At 36.8% G+C, this 21,432-nt stretch overlaps 1 protein-coding gene across 4 annotated transcripts in view; it reads right to left on the bottom strand.

Annotated features, from left to right (window-relative positions):
• Positions 1–315: 315 nt before the first annotated feature.
• LOC5570952 (ubiquitin-related modifier 1 homolog) overlaps positions 316–21,432 on the bottom strand; it is a 36,864-nt gene continuing 15,747 nt past the window's right edge. For 2 of the 4 annotated variants that reach the window (XM_021839762.1, XM_021839761.1), the window contains 3 exons: positions 5,431–5,473; positions 587–717; positions 316–530 (listed from right to left, as the gene is read on the bottom strand). In XM_021839762.1, coding sequence (XP_021695454.1) covers positions 462–530; positions 587–717; positions 5,431–5,473 — 243 coding nt within the window. In that variant the 3' untranslated portion in view covers positions 316–461. The remainder of the gene's footprint in view (positions 531–586; positions 718–5,430; positions 5,474–21,432) is intronic. The other 2 variants (XM_001653369.2, XM_021839760.1) reach the window with 1 other exon arrangement.

The raw sequence follows: 21,432 nt of genomic DNA, 5'->3' as shown, positions 1-21,432 counted from the left end.
AAACACACGCCGCACAATCTTCTTATTACTTTACAATCTTGGTCGTTGCAGTCAAAGTAGGGGAAAGAAAACTCTGGCAATTACGATTAACACTTGCATTAGTTTATTTTTTGTTTTGTTTCTCTTTTTTACATTTTTTGTATTGTTTTTTCATCATTCATTTTATACAAAAAGTACTGACGTGCTTAATTAGGTTTATTTTTTCATCTTCTGACATTCGTTCATACAAACAAAAATTTTCGCATACGCAACTAGAACGATCCACCATGAACGAGGATCGCCATGTCGAACCTTCAAACCTCTCAGATTTCATTGTTTTTTTTTGTTAATACACTAGCCAAACAACAAGTAGGAAAGGAAACCTCCTTCCTTCCATTTGCTCTAATACACAAAGGACAAATTCAACTGTTCTATACCAAAAATTGTTTTGTATCACAGATCCCAATTCCTGCGGGCAGCGTCTAACCTCCGTGAAGGGTGGAAATGAACAGGATGTGGTCACCCGGTTGCAGAATGTAGTCGGTTTCACCCTGTTGGGATAAAAATTGCGTTAGAAGATTGTTTCCACAGGTTTTCCAAGACTTACCATCAAATCCCAGTCGGTGTCGTTGATCATGACCAGGATGCCCGGTCGTACGGTATTTTCCTGCAGGAATAGGTTAGGATCGCCGGTGAGGAGGTTGTCCCGAAGCCACCGGAGCATTTCTTCGAGTAGCACTGTGAAGGAGACATACAAATTGGTATTAGAGTCGATACTATGCGTTCTGGGGATAAAAAATTGATGAATGCCGGATTTACAGAGGGCTGAACTGGTTCTAACATAAATAACATAATCGGAAACACAACAAATATTTGCCATGTGATAGTTGAGTTGGCAGTGGCCAGTCAACGCTCTGATCAAGACTCTGCAATTCTGTTTTGACAAAATTTAATCTGAGGTGGACGAAAAAGGAGTTTAGTTTGGGGATAATTCCCCATTAGCCTAAATACCATTACCCCGAATGCCGTTAACTCGAATGCCATTACCCCAAATTCCAGATCCTCGAACGACCTATAACTCCGAATTCTAGAAAGATTCGCGAATTAGGCGAAACTGACAAAATGTACACAATTTAAGAAACTATAGCGGTGAAATTGTAGCTTGATTGTCTATTCACTGCACTTGAACTTTTCCCCTTTCGATAATTTAACTATTCAAAAAACGCAAATTTGTAGAAGACGAAACTTCACCTCATGCCAAACCACACACTTTATTGATTACGCCTGTGTTTTTGTTTATCAAAGTGATGGGCGCATCTGAAATCGAAATCAAAACACGGCGAGAGTAAACGGCGACACTGCAAACAAAAAATAAACAAGGCGTACATGGCGGGCTTAATTGAAACCAGAATGAAAACACGGCGCAAAAGTAATAGACGATACTGAAAATAATATCGATTGCAGGCTCATAACCTTGGGCGATACTGGCATTCTTGAGTGCGTTTAAGGCGAAACCTTATAATATTTTTTTATTACGAAAAAGCTAAGAAAATTGAAGGAGATGTGTGTGGTATTGATGAGGATTTTGAAACTAGGTTTATGAAATGTGTATTAAAGTGAAATAGTTAAAGTTGGAGTACATTTTCTTCAATTGGGATAAAAAATTGCACATGAAAATTTAATTGGTTATTTTCTCATTGTTATTGATTTGTCAGATAGGCCCTTATCGCGAATCCCTCTCGAATTACAATATCGTGAGGAAATATCATCAATGTCAAGATAATCGCAAATTAGGGGAAATAGCATTCGGGGTGAAGGAATTCGAGGAAATGGCATTGAGGTAATAGGGTAGAATGAATTTGGAGTTTATAATGACTGTACTTGATCAATCACCTCAATCTCAGAGCCAAACAGACGTAAAGGTCGAATCCCGTTGCGGTTTCGTCTTTCCGTACAAAGGAACAATAGAGATTTTATTCGGGTTAATCGAAAGCACATATTGGCGACACCAATTCTCGACTACCTGAAGAGCACTTTGGATCAGGTCGAACAGGGTACTTATGCACATACCAACTACCGACTAATATCTAGTAGGGTAGATAACTGGTATGGACATAATGGATCCCTATTTCGTCATACGGGAAAACTTAATCATCATTTTGTGTGTTTAAGTAGTTTGATATCAAATGTACCTTGATGTTAAAACATTGAAAAATATTCAAAATGAGAAAGTTTTTGAGAAAACACATCCCAACTAACATTTAGTGCAAATGTAAACATTCTCTAAGCCCTCTTTATACAGCTTCATGCTGAGTAAAGGCGCTGTACATACAGTGAGAGGCAAAATAAAGTGCCCACCTTACCAGTTTTCGAATTTCTCTCATTGATTTGGTTCAAATTAAAGTTAACACACCTAAATCTTTTGTGATATTTTATTTTTGATGTTCTTTTAAAGTTGCACTTACGAAATTTTGATTAAAAAAAGAATTTTACTTAAAGAAAAAGAAAATCAATTTGTATTGAAAAAAAAGTAGTGACAAAAATAAGTGCCCACTTCCTTCTTGGCCCCAGAAAAGATGATTTAAGAAAAATAAAAAGCAATTTAATAGTTAATGTGTCCTCCTTTGGCCTTAAGGACTTGCTGGAGGCTCTTCGGCATGCTTTTCACCAGGTTTTGTAGGTGTTGTGGATCTAGTTCTTCCCAGGCGCGCTCCAAGGCTTCAAAATAATTATTTTTGTTGGTAACACCAGTTTTTTCAACCCTAGCATCGAGAATCGCCCACAAATTCTCGATGGGGTTGAGGTCTGGGCTTTGTGGAGGCCATTCCAGCGGTTTAATCCGACAAGACCGGAAGAAAGACTTGGTCTTCTTTCCAGTATGCTTCGGGTCGTTGTTCTAGAGAAATATGAATTTCTCTTCAAGGCCCGTCTGGATCAGCGAAACCTCCAGATTTTCCAGCAAGATGTTAATGTAGGAATCTGCCATCATTATTCCGTCGATTTTCACGAGGTTTTCTACTCCACTCCATGAAAAACACCCCCAGACCATCACATTTCCTCCTCCATGCTTCACCGTTCCTTGGATGTGGTGCTCTGCATCACACACGAGCCCGCCGCTCTCGGTTAGACAGCTCGAGCTTCAGGAGCGCCACATCCAAGGAACGGTGACGCATGGAAGTGTGATGTGATGAAATGTGATGGTCTGGGGGTGTTTTTCATGGAGTGGAGTAGGAAGCGTCGTGAAAATCGACGGAATAATGACGGCAGATTCCTACATTAACATCTTGCTGGAAAATCTGGAGGTTTCGCTGATCCAGACGGGCCTTGAAGAGAAATTCATATTTCTCTAGAACAACGACCCGAAGCATACTGGAAAGAAGACCAAGTCTTTCTTCCGGTCTTGTCGGATTAAACCGCTGGAATGGCCTCCACAAAGCCCAGACCTCAACCCCATCGAGAATTTGTGGGCGATTCTCGATGCTAGGGTTGAAAAAACTGGTGTTACCAACAAAAATAATTATTTTGAAGCCTTGGAGCGCGCCTGGGAAGAACTAGATCCACAACACCTACAAAACCTGGTGAAAAGCATGCCGAAGAGCCTCCAGCAAGTCCTTAAGGCCAAAGGAGGACACATTAACTATTAAATTGCTTTTTATTTTTCTTAAATCATCTTTTCTGGGGCCAAGAAGGAAGTGGGCACTTATTTTTGTCACTACTTTTTTTTCAATACAAATTGATTTTCTTTTTCTTTAAGTAAAATTCTTTTTTTAATCAAAATTTCGTAAGTGCAACTTTAAAAGAACATCAAAAATAAAATATCACAAAAGATTTAGGTGTGTTAACTTTAATTTGAACCAAATCAATGAGAGAAATTCGAAAACTGGTAAGGTGGGCACTTTATTTTGCCTCTCACTGTACGAACGAAAGCTTCTATGCGATCCTTTTACCAACAAATCTGGTGAATCTACTCAGCTATTTTTAGGCTGTGTTGGCAGCTCTTATTCATATCGATCATTGCTCTAACTCGACAGTTATACGACATGTAGCTGTGTAACATCTTCGGAAGGCGCTTTCCCAATTATTTCGCAACTGTTGAATAATTTTAATACAGCATCGCTGTATTATCGATTAAATATTATTTCCAAGCTGTTTCACAGCTTCCAGAATTTATATCATGAGTATCTGAAATTTAATGTTCCCAACGTTACACAATTAAAGTATCTGCCACCGCCTGGAATCGAACTCACGATCTCTGCATCCACAAGTCTTGACGTTGTCCTTGCTGCCACCACAGTATATATCGAAGGCAAAGAAAACACACCGTTTTGTTCTACATCGAAAACGGTTCATATAATATTCTATAATGACGGTAAAAGATGTTATAGCCACGCTTACTCCACTTCATCAGGCTGTAAGAGGGTGTGAAACGTCAAACGCAATGTTTACATCCAGCAGGCTGTGTAGATTTACAATCGAGTGAAACTGCTGCTGAAAAAAGTGCGCGATTATTTTCGGTGATTATCCGGCGGAGTATAACCCGAAGATCCACGGACCTTACGATCCGTCCGTTACTACGGCAAGCCGGATACGCCAGGTGAAGTTGATCGAATTGGGTGCTTGGTTTGGCCACCGTGACAAGAACCCAAGGCTGCCGCTGCACAGTGCTTCGAATGTATGGGATTTCGGGACAAAAATCATATCTTCTGTTATAGGCGTTTTAGCTCTATGATGTTTATTGGTAAATTGTCAGGAATCATTAGGGCTACGAATAAATGACCTATGTGATAAACGTAACCACATAAGTGACATAAGCGCCAATTTTGTATATTTGGTTTAATAAAAATGTTATCTCTTCTAAAATTGTTGGAGATGGCAATATTTTATATTAGCAAAAATTACTCGCAATTAATTGATCCCATGAGTGGCGTAAACTCCAAACGATCATAGTTCCTTTTTCAAATTATCACAGATGAAATAAAAATACAAAATCACTTCTGTAAAAAATCTTTTATAGCAAGTTAGTTAAGTTATGAGCTTTTCTTTAGCAAATAGATCAAAGCAAGAATCTTGACATGCGTTTGATGATGTTTTGTCACATATTTTTTCCAGACATTATTGAATCGAAGTATGCAGCACAACAACAATTACAAAATATTACATCAAATCCTTGTAACTGTTGAAACCAAATAGTTATGTCTATATCAAACAAAATGTAAACTCTTCAAACGATAATAATCAAACAATAAAAGCAGTCGATCCAGCAATGAAGTGCGTGGGTATCAATGATGATATTTCCAGCGTTCTGAAATATGTGGACGAAAGTAAATTTTGACCGCACAAATTCAAAGCAGAACAGAGCAATGCAGGTTATTGCAAACATTTCAAAATCTTCAACCATTTAACATAACTGTTCAGCAATACCATGCTTAGGGCCGTGGGTTCTAATCTCACCAGTGACCTTTACGAGTTGAAACTTTCCTCCAAAAATGCATGACTGCAAATGCAAAAATGATAAATTGGCAAAAAAGCTTTCAATTAATTACAGTTTAAATTATTAATATACCGTAATTTCGGGTGAAATTGATCATTTTTCTCTGTTTTTGTTGTCTGTTTTCTATAGAGTAAGGTGGGGCAAAAGTTCGACCTTAGTGGTATAATCAAAGTTTCCAGGAAAACAATAGCAGTTAAAACAAAACAAAAACTATACAGTGAATCTTCAACATATTGGCTATAATTTTGCTGAACAAACTTGTGTCAAAATATTTACCCATTTTTAGTTATAACAATTTCAAAATTGATTGTCTTATTCGAACTTTTGCCCCACGGGTGGGGCAAGAGTTCGAATCTAGTGTGGGGCAAAAGTTCGCTGGCTAAAACACAAAATATCGATCCTTTTATGACAGGCATACTTTACACCAACCGTTAACTTAAGTTTGACGAAAAATACACACTAATTTTTCATCAAAAAATTGCCTAAAACCGGGTTAATTGCAATATACTCAAAAATAGCAGTTTTTCGCAAAACTAAGTGGAAATGTAAAATTTTGGTGACAGTTTTAACACGATCAGACAAATTTAACTAAATTTGAAGATAATATGTGGATTTTGGGCAATTTGCAAATTTTTCCGTGATTTTATACATGGGTCGAACTTTTGCCCCGCTGATTCGAACTTTTGCCCCACTATGGGCCAAAAATTGTTTTAAAGCCTTTATGCAAAAACTAATACACCTCAAAGCAACCTTATGATAGGTCTAGAAACGCCCTTACATAAAATATTGAAAAAGATTTTATCTTCAATTGGTTCCATGCTACGAAAGTTTGATCAAAAATTACAATATTCACGTCGAAAAACAACAAATAGCCATAACTTTTCCAAATCTCAATCATTTTTTATGATATTTGGATTGAAAGTCCCTTACTTGAATAGCATTCAAACCACCATGACATTTATAAGATTTGTTTTGAATTGAGCTAGAAATCTTAAAAAGAAACTTTTACCCCACTCGAACTTTTGCCCCACTTTACTCTAATGTTGAAAATGCCAAACAACTGAATGCAGGAAAACAAGTCTAGAAAGATTCGCGAATCAGGCGAAACTGACAAAATGTACACAATTGAAGAAAATATAGCGTTGAAATTGTAGCTCGATTGTCTATTCACTGCACTTGAACTTTTCCCCTATTGATAATTTAACTATTCAAAAAACGCAAATTTGTAGAAGACGAAACTTCACCTCATACCAAACCACATTGGTTCATGTATCGAAATTTTGTAACAAATGACATTTTAGTACTAACAAATATCTTTAAAATTGAAAAAAATGGGGTATCTTGTTTCGGGGTGAAATTGATCACTAGAAAATGCGATTATTGTTAGTTTTCAAAACCAATCTGCATAATAAATTTGAGCTCCCTGAATCAGAATATGCAACGATCATTCACTGCAGATATTTGTGTTCCATTTGGAAGAAATAAAATCGTATGACATATGATCAATTTCACCCGAATTTACGGTAATACTAAGCTGAGAAACAGGCTCTGTTCCAGTTTTAACGTAATGCTAATATGAAAAGATCAGAAGTATTTGTTAATAAAAAGTGCTTCTATTGCAGAAATGATCAATATGCACATAAGCTCTCAATTAATAACAGTGGAAATGCTTATTAGAACACTAAATTGAAAAGCAGGCTCTGCTCCAGTTGGGGTAACGCCAAAAAGAAGACGTCCTCTGTATCTATAATTAAAAGTGCTTTCTCCGCCCTTGTTCAAACTGCAGAGGAAGCTAAGCAGGTGATTATTTTGTTTCAATAGATCAGAATTGCACCTTTGTTCAAAAATCCGGGTTATTTATCACATGACCATCATCCACAAAATCGAAGATTGCAATCGAAAGAGCAGACGAGAGCAGCTGGAATCATTTTCAGTGTTTAAAAGGCATCCTAAATAAGAACTGATGCAAAAATCAGAGAGGTGTTTTGAGGTGTTTTTTTGTTTTAGCTGTTTGAAGTTTTGCTAGTTATTTTTTTATCTATGTGAAAAATAAATTATATGGGAGCTTTAGTTCTTAAAAAATCCTATACGAAAAAAAAAACATTTTCTTACAGTGTTATGTACCGAACTTATTTAGTTTGATGCTTATCATTTCAAAAATCACTTAAGAAAATATCATAGAACAACATAAATTGCCAAAAATGATAAATTATATTTTGCACAAATTTACAGAACCCACACCATTCAATCGAACAGTTCAACAACTTGAGTTGGTCTGGTCTCATAAATAATTGAGTTCACGATGTTTTGCTACTCAGTTAACACATATCAAATTTATGTGAACAAAGTAGAATACTTGATTTGATGCAATAAAATAGTTGATTTTTCCACTTTTGTCCAAGGGACGCAGCACTGTGCGCTGGAGCCGTGAGCCGTGCCTTTTAGAGATGGCAAGAGAAATACTGGAAACACAAGCGGCTTCCTCGTTCTTCCAGGTCATCGTCGGCGGAATGGTGTTTTTTTATGCCATCAACTGTGGCAAGCGGAAGCACCACAGGAACTACAAGTACCATTAAACGAAGGCACCTGGAAGCACGATCCGCGGAGAATAATTTTGGCAGGATCCGCAGGGTGGTTCCGGCTTGTGAAAGATAGCAATTAGTCATAGATTGGCAGACGGATGCTGGCATACAGTGAAAAGCTGCTAATTTTGTTCAGAAAGTAAATTACATAGGTAATTAGCGAAACATAAAATGTGAAAATCTAGGAAATTTCGTTTTTCTGTTAATTGATGGTCACTGCTCCTGAATTTATTCTTCGAAATTTAAGTATGAGGTAAATAGAATTGCAATAGATGCGTTATAAGTTTTTGTTTTGCAGCTCACAGCTGTATATTTGCTGTACCGGGTACCCCCGTTGGTTTGACCACATTTAGGGGTCTATTTTGTAGATCGAGCAGATTTATGTGACTCGTCTTTGGTCACTGTCGATCAAAGTAAGCATGCATATTTCAAATGTCACCCATCGACTCTCATAGCAATCCAGTCACATAGAGTGACAACTGTCGATAAACTCGAGTGACAGAGCCAAGTCGAGCGAAATTGTTGGTCGACAGTGACTCCAGTCGAGTCGTTTTTGATCAACTCGACTTATAAAATAGGGCCCTTCATCTGAACACTTTTTAATCTGTACCCCGCTAATTTGCACATCGTTCAGATTAAAAATGGTTCAAACGTCATTTAGCTCATGGAACGGAGTGAAGTGAAATGGAACGCTGTGGAACGGAACGCAGAATCAAAACAAAACAGTGAAAGAGGTGACCAGAAACACGTTTCTAGGGTGACTAGATGTTCAAATTAAAAATGAACCCCGATTGTTTGCATGAGGTACCATTCAAATTAACGGGGGTGTACGGTATAACTAACGATAAAGCGCTTCCTAATTATATATTGAGCAGCATAACAAATCATATTGTATAGAAGCAGCCGGAATAAAGATGGGGACTTTTATTTCACATCATTGGGTTGCTACTTTTTACGGTGTTGAGTTACAGCTTAGTGAAAGCAGCAAAAGCGATAACTGACGAAGTTTATTCAGCTAATATATGTAGCTGCAAAACGTTTGCGTTACAGTTGTATTAACGCTAATAGTTATATTTTTGACAGCTTTCAATTTTTGCTGCGTTCACTGCTTTTATTCAACTGTTATACAGCACAAAGCAAATATTCTTGGCTTATAGCGCTAAAATTGTTAGTTGGGATATGGCCAAATAGGGAACCACTATAGCCATAACTGGTACACTTTCCCTAGTCGGGAAATCCCTAAGTTGGAAAACCGCTATTATTAAGTTGCCTACACACTCAATCTCAGTTTGGCTGTTCGGTAATTTTGTTTACGGTTTCAGAACCGTAAATTATGAAAATTACTGAATTTTCAGCTGTTCTGCTTTTAATCACTGATATTCAGCAACATATTTTTCATTTTACTGAAATCGGTAATTGTCGATACTGATAGTTCAGCTATTTTGAAGCTTTACCGTACAGGCACAGTAAAATAATAAAGTCAGTAAAATGCTAGTACCGACTTTCAGTATCGATAAATTGTTAGCTGAGAATTTCAGTAAAACAAAAAGAAAACAAATCCTCATGCGGGCCATTGTCAAATAACAACTCTAGCAGCAGAAATAATTGTAAAGATGATGAGCTCCAGCTTAAAAAAGACATAAATTTATCGCGGGTTTTTCTTGTGCTCTCTTTGAATGGTAAGTAATCGAATATTGGCAACTTGTTATTATAAATATCGGATCTAATTCCATATATTTCGATTATCCAAGACAAATTTAGACAATGGAACTTATACTACGGTACAATCATATTGAGGTTAGGCTGCATTGTTTCCGGAAACATCCCAAAGAAGATGGCCTCATATTAAGCAGTCACGGAAAACCAATTTGTTTTTTGGAGACCAAAGTATTTGTTGCTAATTTTCGATTTCAAACAAACGATTTTTAATTTCAAACAAACTACTCTAATTCATGATTACATTTTTGAAATCTTGAAAATTGTTTGAGAGGGAAAGTCCCGGATTGGAATTGATGAGAATGATTCGGTTTTAATAAAGTAGCATTGCATACGAAAAATGGGAAGGATCGGGAGGGCACGGTGCCCCGACAGACCGTTATTATACAAAAAAAAATGTCCATCAAATCTGAGCACAGGGCTCAATTTCTGAGGTCATTCTGCACCTCTGGACCAATTTTTAAAAAAATCCCTAGGAGGAATCTCGAGAAATCTTGATTTGATGTTTTTGACTAAAAATTTCAATATAATCCATTTTCAAATTTAGCAGTAGCACTGATAAAACCTACAAAAACGCTCACTTTAATATGAGAATAAACATATGCGGATGTCTTACACGGAGCCGTTGATTGATGCAACTTTTTATTCCGGCATTCGCACTAAATGACCAGCTCACTGAAGTTTACCTATTTTATGCGCATAATAGTTTTCGCTCCTGTTTTTAAATAAATGTGTTTAGAGAGCCAATGATCAGCGTTTTATACAGGGTAAATTGACAAAGATGTTTCATTTGGGCATGCGTGCATTCATCGTTGCTCTGAAAACTGATTTAGTTTTCCAAACACTTTTCAGTGTTGTACGATAAACGATCGCGAGGCGTTTTGCCGAAGTCGAAATAATGGATCTATGAAGTCAGATAAGCCTATATCAATCAAAAGTGTAGAAATGTCGTTTCCCTTTGCAAGTTGCGGTTACGTAGCAATAAAAGCTGAACAGCAAGAGTATTTGCTGAACATTGGCCGATTAATGGTGTACAATGCTGAACACCTTGACAGCTCAACAATAATTTGAACGAAAGCTTATTAAACATTCTTATTCAGCAGTATACTCAAAGCTGAATAATAGGTGAACAAACTATTTTCCATCTACAGTTTTCACTTACAGTAAGCTTAAGGCTGAATAAAATCGGCAGAATTAGATATTTAATAACTGATCAAAAGTGTGTAGATGCTATGAACAGCTTTTGTTCCAACAAAGGCTGAATTTTATTAGTTATAAAAGCGTTTAAGCAGCTTCAAATTGTTACCTGGATTATCATACGTCACAAGTGTTATATGGCTCTTCAACAACTTCAACTACATCTCTATCAAGCACTGCTTCAGCACCAACACATCTGAAGCTGCTTCTTTCTCCATATACGTTCCATATACGTTTAGGAAGTGTAAATGACATTACAAGGTTATCCTAGTTGTCCATTTTTCAAATAGTGAAACCCTGCTCTACTGTTCTGCGATCGATTCCAATAAAGTCGTCGTCTGCCAAATCAAGGAGTATATGAGACAAAACGCAAAATTGATCAAGTAATTCGGAAATTCATCCCATTTTCGTTCAATGTAATTTAATAAAAAAAAAAAAAACAAATTGGCTCCTCATCTACAAATTGTTTTTATCAGCTTAATCAGCTTTAAGTCTTTATTAATATTACCTGTCACAGCTACATTTTCGTGAGTCGATAATGTTGATACATAAGTAGTACATAATAGGGATTTGTTTGAAGTTGTTAAAGATTTGGTTAATCTTCGGACACTTGTGACATATGACAGTCATGTTTCCCGAGTAGTTATAATCAGGGCTGTTAAAAGTCATGAATTTCACGTAACTTTGACAATCGAATAATGCTAATATCATCCCCGTGTAAAAAGTCATCGGAAAATGTTTTTCCCGGTGATATTTTCCGTATTATTATCGGTTAGTGATATTTGCTGATGCTATATTTTGCATAGACAAGTACAATGAGAAGTTGAATTTTTCCAATATTTTGACATTTAACAGCACTGGTTATAATCCTCTTGTGGCTGAGAATGTTAAACAGGATATTTTCTATGTCAAGTGTTGAAGACAATACTCGGTGGAAAACTAGACGTAAACATCAAGAGTATTACCAGATGTACAAAGAAGCAAATTTTATTGAGCAAAATAAATAAGGCAGACTTTGGTGGGCAGGTCACTTAGCGTGAAAGTCGAAAAACAATCTGTGAATTATTTGAATGAAAATAATTCAGCATTAAAGCAGGTTTATCGAACGTAACATCAATTGAATAATGAAATTTTTTTCCTAAATTTCATTATTTTAAACTAAGCTTACAGATTTAAGCAATATTAAAACATACTTAACCCACTCTGGTAAGTTAAGTCAGTTGTAAATGTGTAAAATTATAATAACTGTAACAGTTATAAACAGTTGAGAACAGTTTGATCTACTTTTTGAGCATTTTTGTAGGTATTTTTAGTGCTATTGCGAAATTTTAAAAAGGATTTTATTGAAATTTTTAAATTTTTGGTCAAAAACTTCAAATCAAGATTTCTTGAGATTCTTTCTAGGGATTTTTTTAAAATTTGGCCCAGAGGTGCAGAATGACCTCAGGAATCGAGCCCTGCGCTCAGATTTCATGGACAATTTTTTTGCATAATAACGGTCTGTCGGGGCACCGTGGAGGGCCCTACTCTTGAAACTGAAAAACTCAGCAGAAAAAGTAAACAAAATAATTACCGAGAAACCCAGTAATACATGTACACCAATCATTACTGACTAAATCGTTATTTTTAGACAACTGGAATAGCTTTTAGATTTACGGAGTTTTCGGTACATATCAGAATTACTGAGTTAACTCTGCTGTTCAAAAACCCAGTAAAATTTTACCGACTTCGGTAATAAAATCTTAGTGTGTAAATAGCGTATCTGCTACGAGATTCCACAAAAGTGGTTAGAAAACTCTTCCTTGGGTGCACGCAAACACTCAATTTCCGAATCGCAGCTTGACGCAATGCCGGGATGCCGGTTTTTGAGCATTTGATAAATCCAGGTAGCCCATGGTTTCGTGCGGCTTCCAATAGGGCCCTCAATTGTTTTGATTTTGGAAGGAGCAAAATTTTTAAGTGCCCATTGAATAGGATCAGTAGTTACGATACTGCGAGCCGAAGCCAGACACTCGTAACTACATGAAAAGACATTTGGTTCATCCATAGATGCTAAGTCCACACATCCGGGAAAGTGTGAATAAAAATCTAAAACTTCTTTATCAGAAGAAGTAAAGTCACCATTAGGTAAGCGAATTTCGTTCACTTGGTAATCCTTAGATTTTGCAAGAATTTTGTTCAGCCGACTGACTTCACTTCGCAGCCCGATCGTTGTCGAGCACTCGACTTATTAAGTCGCAGACGAAATAGACTTATCTGTCAAGATAAGCAACATATTAGAGTTTAAAGCTATTGGCTCGCCTTCCTAGTCACTTTCAATATTTTCTTTTTTCTTTTGCAAATGTGAAGTGTTAAAGCTAGTGGTTTTCTTAGTCACGTATTGCCTTTGCCTTAATCTCTGTTGAGTTGCGTCGTAAGTACCTGTTTGCAAATTTCCATACTTTCAGCCACATTCATTTCCCAAAGTGAAGCTACATGTTCTGCTACCTTAGATTTGAAATCGTGAGTCGTTTCCTTGTCTATCGTCTTCTGAGCTTTTACTATCTCCGCTAAGTGTTCCTTGAATCTAACATCGAGAGACCACTTTGTTTGACCAACGTAGACCGGATCCTTGGTACAGCCCAATGAAGTCTTAAGTTGTTTGTCTCTGCAAGAAAACACCAAATGGATGGGAAGGAGACTCTCTTCATGGGTTCGGTTATAGGGGTGAGCGTTGTCAAAGCACTCCGTATATGATGTCTTTCCTTTTTGTCGATGATGGCTCTTATCGTCCTGTTCTTGTATCCGTTGGTCTTTGCCGTCTCGAAAATATATTCCAGTTCCTTAGTATTTCCTTCTTCGCTGAGGGACAGAGTCTGCATCCTGTGGGACCATGTGGTGAAACACTTCCATTTTATGCTGGAACAAATGATTCGATGTATAGGGTATGACTCGCTGGGTGTTCGTAGGCTTCCTATAGATTTCGAAGTTGAACAATGAACCTTCTTCCCTGGTGATAAGTAAATCAATGAACATCCTTCCCCTCCTCGTGGGTGAACTTGATATCCTTGTTTAGGCTGTTGATTGTATCTAAAATCCTAGGTAGATCCTTCCGCTTGATAACGCAGAAAATGTCGTCGACGTATCTCCATAATTTATCCGGCAATACTCCTTGTTTGTTTAAATTTTCCTCATGATTCGCCATGAATAGCTGGCACAAAAACGGAAAGAGACGGGCTCCTTTCATCTGCTTGTAGAAGTTTTCTCGAAATAAAAGTAGTTCTCGTTGATGCACAACGTTGCCAATCTCATGTACGTCCTGACCTTTCTTTTCCATGCTGCATTCGTCCGTTGGGGTAATTACCAGTTCTCTAGAAGATTTAGGGGATCCTTTACTGGAACTAGCCGCTACATCGAAAGGAACCATCCCCTCGTCATTTTCGTTGTTTCCTAACTCTAATAGATTCTGGGAGAACTCCTGGGTATTTTTATTTGACCTAGTGGGGAAGACATTCGACATATGCTGGAATTCCTCGACAAACCATTTCGCCACTTTGTGAGTGGGGATCGTCTGCCGAAATGTGGTTTGCCTTTTTCCGACGAGCCTTGATGAGCCCGAGTAATCGAGCTACTCTCAAATGTCGTTAGGGGCTTTCGTATATCTTGTTTTGCCATTTGTTTGATGTAATCCGTCTTATACATGATAACGACCGCATTGCCTTTATCTGCCTTGATGTAGAACACTGGTTTTTCCTTTAGTTCTTTTGCGATCCTCGTCTCGTTCTAGTATGCCCTGCTGCGTTGCCCTATTGTAATGGTCTTTGCTACTGTAGCAACCTTGAGCGCACAGTCCTAACCCCCGTAGAGAGTAATACTCCTACACTGTAAACTCGACATTACTCTTTAATGTGGAAAAAATACCCATTTTTTCTTGATATATGGAAATGTCAAAATGAAGAGTACTTTCAAATTTCAAATAAAGGGTTTTTTCTCCCATTTCGAAGTTCGATGCATTTACCCATTAAAGGGTGAAAAATTTCTTGAAGCTTGTGAAAGTGGATTAGCTTAATCATTCAGGATGGATGGTAGATATGGACTGAAAAAAGTGAAAAGAGCATCACAGATACCGCCAAATGTAAGTACTATTCCTTTATTCTACCACTAAGTTCTAATCGACAAAAATTTTCATTTTCAGAATGCGTTTGACGTTGCATTCAAATTATGATGATGCAGGACACATAATCCTAAGAGCGATATTCCCGGCTTTGCTTCCAGCCAAGCTTCCAACCGACGAAAATTACCAGCAGTTATCCTGTTAGTTCTGTGATTTGATTGAAAGATTAATAAATACATAGTTATCTACCCTAACGATTAAAGTTTGCTTTATTTATTTGTTTTAGAATTGTTTTAAAAATATTAAATGATAAACAAATAAAACAGGGTGAATTTTACCCTCTTTGCTTATCATTTTTTTTTATTGATAATGGGTAAAATTTACTAGTTGATTTGACGTACAGGGCCTTTACTCTTTAATGAGTACAGGCCCCTTACTCTTTTTATGAGTTAAACTAGTTTCTCTCAAAGAGGGTACTTTTTTACCCTTTAAAGGGTACTTTCATCTTACAGTGTAGACATTTTTTGTCAGTGTATAGCTGTCATTTTAACAAGCCTGCGTTCGCGCACATCCGTCTAGCCTCCAACAAAAGCCAGAGCAAACTTCCGTTTCAACTTTTGTAAAACACACGATCAAACCGTCGCGCAGAAAAAAAAATAACTTTTGTATTTTCTCCGTGAAAGTGTTTAGCAAAAAACCGACTCCGAACGTTCCGGAATTATGCCACACTGCGATGTTCTTTACTGTGTTCTGGTCCTTCACTGGTACCGTTTTGGATAATCGCTGGTACCAAAGACAAATTAAAGACCTCCATGTCCCTTGCAGTTGCCCAAAATTTTATGGCTCATAAGGTAATCTAGAATGCCGTGAAAAGTGTACTGCGATCTGTCAAGCTTGGGTACCTTTTGTACTACCGAGGGACGAAATGCAGTACTAGAAGTGGTACCCAATCTGAGCTCGAGTGTGACGGACCTGCTGGTACCGTTTTGGATAATCACTGGTACCGTTTTGGATAATCGATTCCATATCTACGATGATTTTGTCCAAGTCCAAGGGTTTCGTAGTCACCGCATATCCTAACCCCTTGTTTAGGTGTGTCTATTGTTCCACTGTGAACTGCTGCGTTGAACGGTTGACTACGAAATCGTCAATGGATTCTACCTGGGAGGGAGAAACCAATACAAAATTTATGTACGTCATAGTGAGCCGGGATTCCGCTGTCACGAACTGTCACTGTGAGCCCAGATCTCAAACATTGGACTAACATGGAAAAAGCGCGTAACTGATTAAAACAGATTTTCGCATTTCATCAAAAGTGACAAAAATCGAATGAAAATTAATTCATGCACACGATGCAAGTAATGTCACGTGAGCACCTTTCAATCTGATTGAATATAAAGCATTGAAAAACGCATCGTTTAACTTTTTCCAGTGAAAATGAATATTTAGTGCATAGAAAACTGTGGCCCTTTTTCCATGTTTGTCAGGCAAGATCGAAAGTACACAACAAAAGAAAACTAGCGATTTTCCCCGAAGCCGGCCTTGATTGTTGTTGGCAAGCTGAAGTTATCTTGCAGTTCAAACAAACGTTGTTCTATATTTCGTGTGTAGTATCTGTGCCTCCCTCCTAGGATTCTACACTCAAAATAATCCACACGTCAAGGCTACGTGAAAACATACGTAGTTTTTTTTCCATAGCACTTTTCACGTTGCACGTAAGTGAAACGAAGGTGAAGATGAATGAATGCATGAATTGGTCAACTTCGTTCATTCCACGGAAGTGCCCGATAGATGTTACGTGTTTTTTTCTGGTATGTTTCATAGAGAGCATTGGTAGAACGTAGATGGGGATCCAGTGAGTTGCATTAAGTATAAATGTTGTTATATATACAGTATTGGACAAAACATTTGCAACTTTTTCGATTTTCCATACAAAATGATCAATTTTGGTAAGCTATATCTCAGTTATTTATAGACCGATTTGAATGAAATTTTGGCAGAACATCAGACACAACTTGAATTTTAACATATATTTTTGAGTAATTTTTCCAATCACAAGTTCAAAAGCAGTAACGGTTTGACTAAAGTCAATTTTTTGACGATTTTTTATAAATGACATAACTAAACATATTGAAGGAATAGCTTCATGGTATCTTCAGCAAAGTTGTAGATTTTAACGATGTGAACAAGTTTGCTGAAGACAGTTTTTGTGTAGGGTTATCAGATTTTGAGATAAATAGTTTTGAATTTTTCGTCGAATATTACACTTTAGATAAACCGTTATAATTTATAAACCCGTGATTGGAAAAATCACTCAAAAATATATGTTAAAATTCAAGTTATATCTGATGTTCTGTGAAAATTTCATTCAAATCGGACGATAAATAACTGAGATCTACCTTACCAAAGTTGGTCGTTTTGTATGGAAAATCGAAAAAGTTGCAAATGTTTTGTCCAATACTGTACATATTCTTTCGGTTTGAACAGGTCCGTCACACTCGGGCTCAGATTGGGTACCACTTCTAGTACTGCATTTGGTCCCTCGGTAGTGCAAAAGGTACCCAAGTTTGACAGATCGCAGTACACTTTTCACGGCATTCTAGATTACCTTATGAGCCATAAAATTTTGGGCAACTGCAAGGGACATGGAGGTCTTTAATGTGTCTTTGGTTTGAATTTCATCAAATATGCTAGTAAACGATTTTGTTCAAAGTACTTCAAATTAATAATTGTTTATTGAAACAAAACGTTTTCAATTCAATAGATGCTGGTACTTGTAATTGTTGTTCGACGAGCGGTTTTGGCGAGCGTAAGTAGGTTTTGGTTACTTGTAAATCAGCTAGCTGCAGCTTCGACATTACATCACTGATTTTAGATCCCTGCAAAAATATTCCGGAGGTCGAATCAGTATTAATTTAATTTATACAGTTTATAATGCAATACTTACATTTAATGTTCAGCCAGAGGAAATCAATTCGAACGAAAAAATAATGAAATAACCAGCCTTCAATTATTTGATTGGTTCCGTTTATTTTAATTGTTCCGAAGAAAAATAAAATGTTTGATCCATTTTATAATGTCGCTTGGCCATCCACCATCTATTCAATATACATAAAACATTCGTACAGCAGTCCAATCCACTTTTATTCGTTTTTATTTCAAAATACTTCAGAAAAAAGAACCACAGTATTCAAATCGACCTTTAGTTGTTTTTAATAGGCACCATCTTGACACACAAGTATGACACAAAATGAACACAACATACCGTTGTCGAAATGAACATGCCGTGGTACATGAATTTCGCGTAAGTTTGATAGGGCACCACAGTACGTACGAGAGGCAGTTCATGTAATTTCTATCGATGTTCCGATGATTGTTACTCATGTCAGATAATTTCTCGAAAAATTCATTTTCTCAGGTTCTACGTGATTTTTCACGTAGCCTTGACGTTTGGATTATTTTGAGTGTACCATCGAAGTAGGAAGGCGGTTAACTTCCATCATCTTGGATCGCAGTTTAGCTTCTTCCTGTGTAGACTGTTCTTCCTGTCTGCTTCGAACTCTTCCGAACGATTAACCTTGGTCAGGAATTTATTGAGGCCAGTTTTAAGTACGGAATAGCATTTCGGCATCAGAAGTATACTACTTTACTCATAACGTGCTGGTGAAGTGATGATTGCACTTTACAAATAAGAGCAAATATTTCCGCCTGAAAAATGCTGCAATAAGTAAAATTGATTCAGACTTAGCTCACGAGAATATACACCAGTTCTACCTTCAAGTAGGGAACCATTAGTGCAGAAGCGACTCGTAACCCCGGTATTTTTTACCTGTTCTATGACACTAAAAATAAAATTCTGATAAATTTACAATATAATGCAGAAAATAAATCATTGAATCAACTATTCAAGCCATTCTCAACTCAGTGGATGACCGTTTGTTGTGAAAATGCATGAAGTTCTATTCGTAGAGCAGATGTATTTGAGGTTAGGGAAACTGCATTAGTGTAATATACTATATTGTTTGATATTTTTTAATTTGACTCCCGCTGATTTTCACACGCAAAATTAAAACAAAACAGCCAATGAGGTAACCAGAAACACGGTTTTACGTTGTGCCTAGGGTAACTAGAAGTTCAAATTAAAAATTAACCATGATGGTTTGCATGAGATATCGTTTAAATTAGCGAAAGTGCACCGTATTTCCTTCCAAATAGCCCGACGTTCACTCTTTCCATGAAAGTAGTGTGGATAAATGTACTGTTTAAGGAAAGTGACAAGCAATTGCAAGATCACTTGGAGCAAGGACAATTTTATCTCAATTCACCATCAAGGAAGACGTTCAATGCTTCAATCAAAGCGGTAACAGAGGAGTTCATCACGCCTGTAAAGATATAACGCTTTGAGGGTTCGAGTAACTGACACTGAAAGAGACTACTTGTGGTAGTCGAAACATGCGTATCTCTCGAAAGAAAAGCAATTAATGCGGAATCAAAACGTATAATACCCATATCAACTTTTTTAATTTTCAAATTTGTAGATAACAATAATTATATCCTCCCTCCTTTTTCTGCACTGCACAGAGCAATAACTATTAATAAAAGTATACGTTTGTCTTGATACGTGGGAAATTACTTTTCTGACTTCATCAAGAAAATCAACTCAGCAAACCAGTGATCATAGGGTAAAAGCACCGGTTTTGGCCAGCCTAAGAGAAAATGTCAATAAAAAATAAATGGGAAGCCGTATTTATACTACAAATATGTTAAATGCAAGCTTTCAATCCATATTATGTGTGTAAAATATCAAAACTGAGCTACAACCATTTTTTCGCTTTCAAAATCCTGTTGGTCAATATAGGCCTACAGAACCAGTTTCGACCAGAGATTTAACTTCGGTTCCTAAATTCGCCAATCGCATTGATTTTTCATGAGAGTGGCCAAATTAGGAGTGTCCTGGCCAAACTAGGTGTATGGGAGTTAATATTATAAGGAAAATGAATTGTTTTTCTTATGTTTTGAATCAATTTGGACGAGTAAATGAATGTAGCTCTATCATGAGAATGTGATCTACTGAACACAAAAGTTTTCATGCTGATTGGCTATGTAAAACGGTATATAATCCTCTATGGCTACAACTGGCGTATGGCCAAAACCAATGCTTCTACCCTATGAGGATGTATTTTTTTTTTCAAATTCTAGAAATATGCAGATTTCGTTGGAATTGGATATGATGCAAAATTGAGTTCAATCAAATCGTTAACGATGTCATCAATTTCATCTGACTTGATTTCTTATGGAATTACAATTTGATTCTTACAGAATTCCAATTTATATGGGGCCTACTAAGCTGAGAAGCATGCTCTGTCCCAGTGGGGACGTAATACAAAGAAGAAGAAGCACTCGAATAGATTTGGAAACCCCCGAAAGTTTGCCCATGATATTCAACTTCAGATTGGTACACAAAAAACTACATTTCAATAAACTTTCATCTGAATACTTGATACTTGACTACTTTTATTGATCAAATCAAATTGATTCAATTTTGAACAAATTTTATCAAATGTACCGGAAATATCGATTTTTTTGTTTCAGCGACCTTTTCCATTGAATTTCCTTAAAAAATCATGTGATGTCAACTGATAAGCATATTTGAACGTTTTGTGTGATAGGTACTTTTAATTTACTTTTGGTCATTTGTATAGAGCGCGGCCACTGTGCGACACACGCTATGTTTGAACCAGACGATTATCGAATGATTTTTTCTCGCTAGAGATCAATATTTGATATATACTTTCATAATCGAAAGGTTTCAAAATATTCTATCGGAGAATTTCCTCATAATGTCCTTATTATGTCTATTATTATTAGGCTTCTCTGACAGAAAAAAAATATTAAAATAGGTTGAGTTGTCTCCAAGAGATTAGAAAGGGACAGATTTATGTTTCTTTAAATTTATAAGATTTTTATAGAAGAGTGGTACCGGAAACATAAATGCTCATTACTCAAAAATGGTTGCACCAATTTGCTACATCAACAGACTCTCATCAAACGATTGTTCTGCAGAGCGAATGACCGAACATGAGAGAAACTCTGTAGCCTGAGATATTTACGTGGATTATTGCAACGCATCGAAATTCGGAATTGTTTGTTGATCATCTGACAAAATCAATACATCAATTACCAAAACAGAATTTTTTTTAACTAACAATTGAAGAAAGTTATAGCAATTTAAGTATTTGTTCGTGGTAAAACAAAGTATAGGGTGCAGAGCTACTTGGACACTTCCATGTTTCATTTTTGCATGGGAGGTTTTTCTTGACCAAATCATCTGAAACTTTGCAATAAACAGCGCTTTAGTACGATGTATATTGTGA

The sequence above is a fragment of the Aedes aegypti genome, chromosome 2, assembly GCF_002204515.2.
Source record: "Aedes aegypti strain LVP_AGWG chromosome 2, AaegL5.0 Primary Assembly, whole genome shotgun sequence".
Classification (NCBI taxonomy): domain Eukaryota; kingdom Metazoa; phylum Arthropoda; class Insecta; order Diptera; family Culicidae; genus Aedes; species Aedes aegypti.
This window is presented reverse-complemented; position numbering and strand designations above follow the sequence as displayed.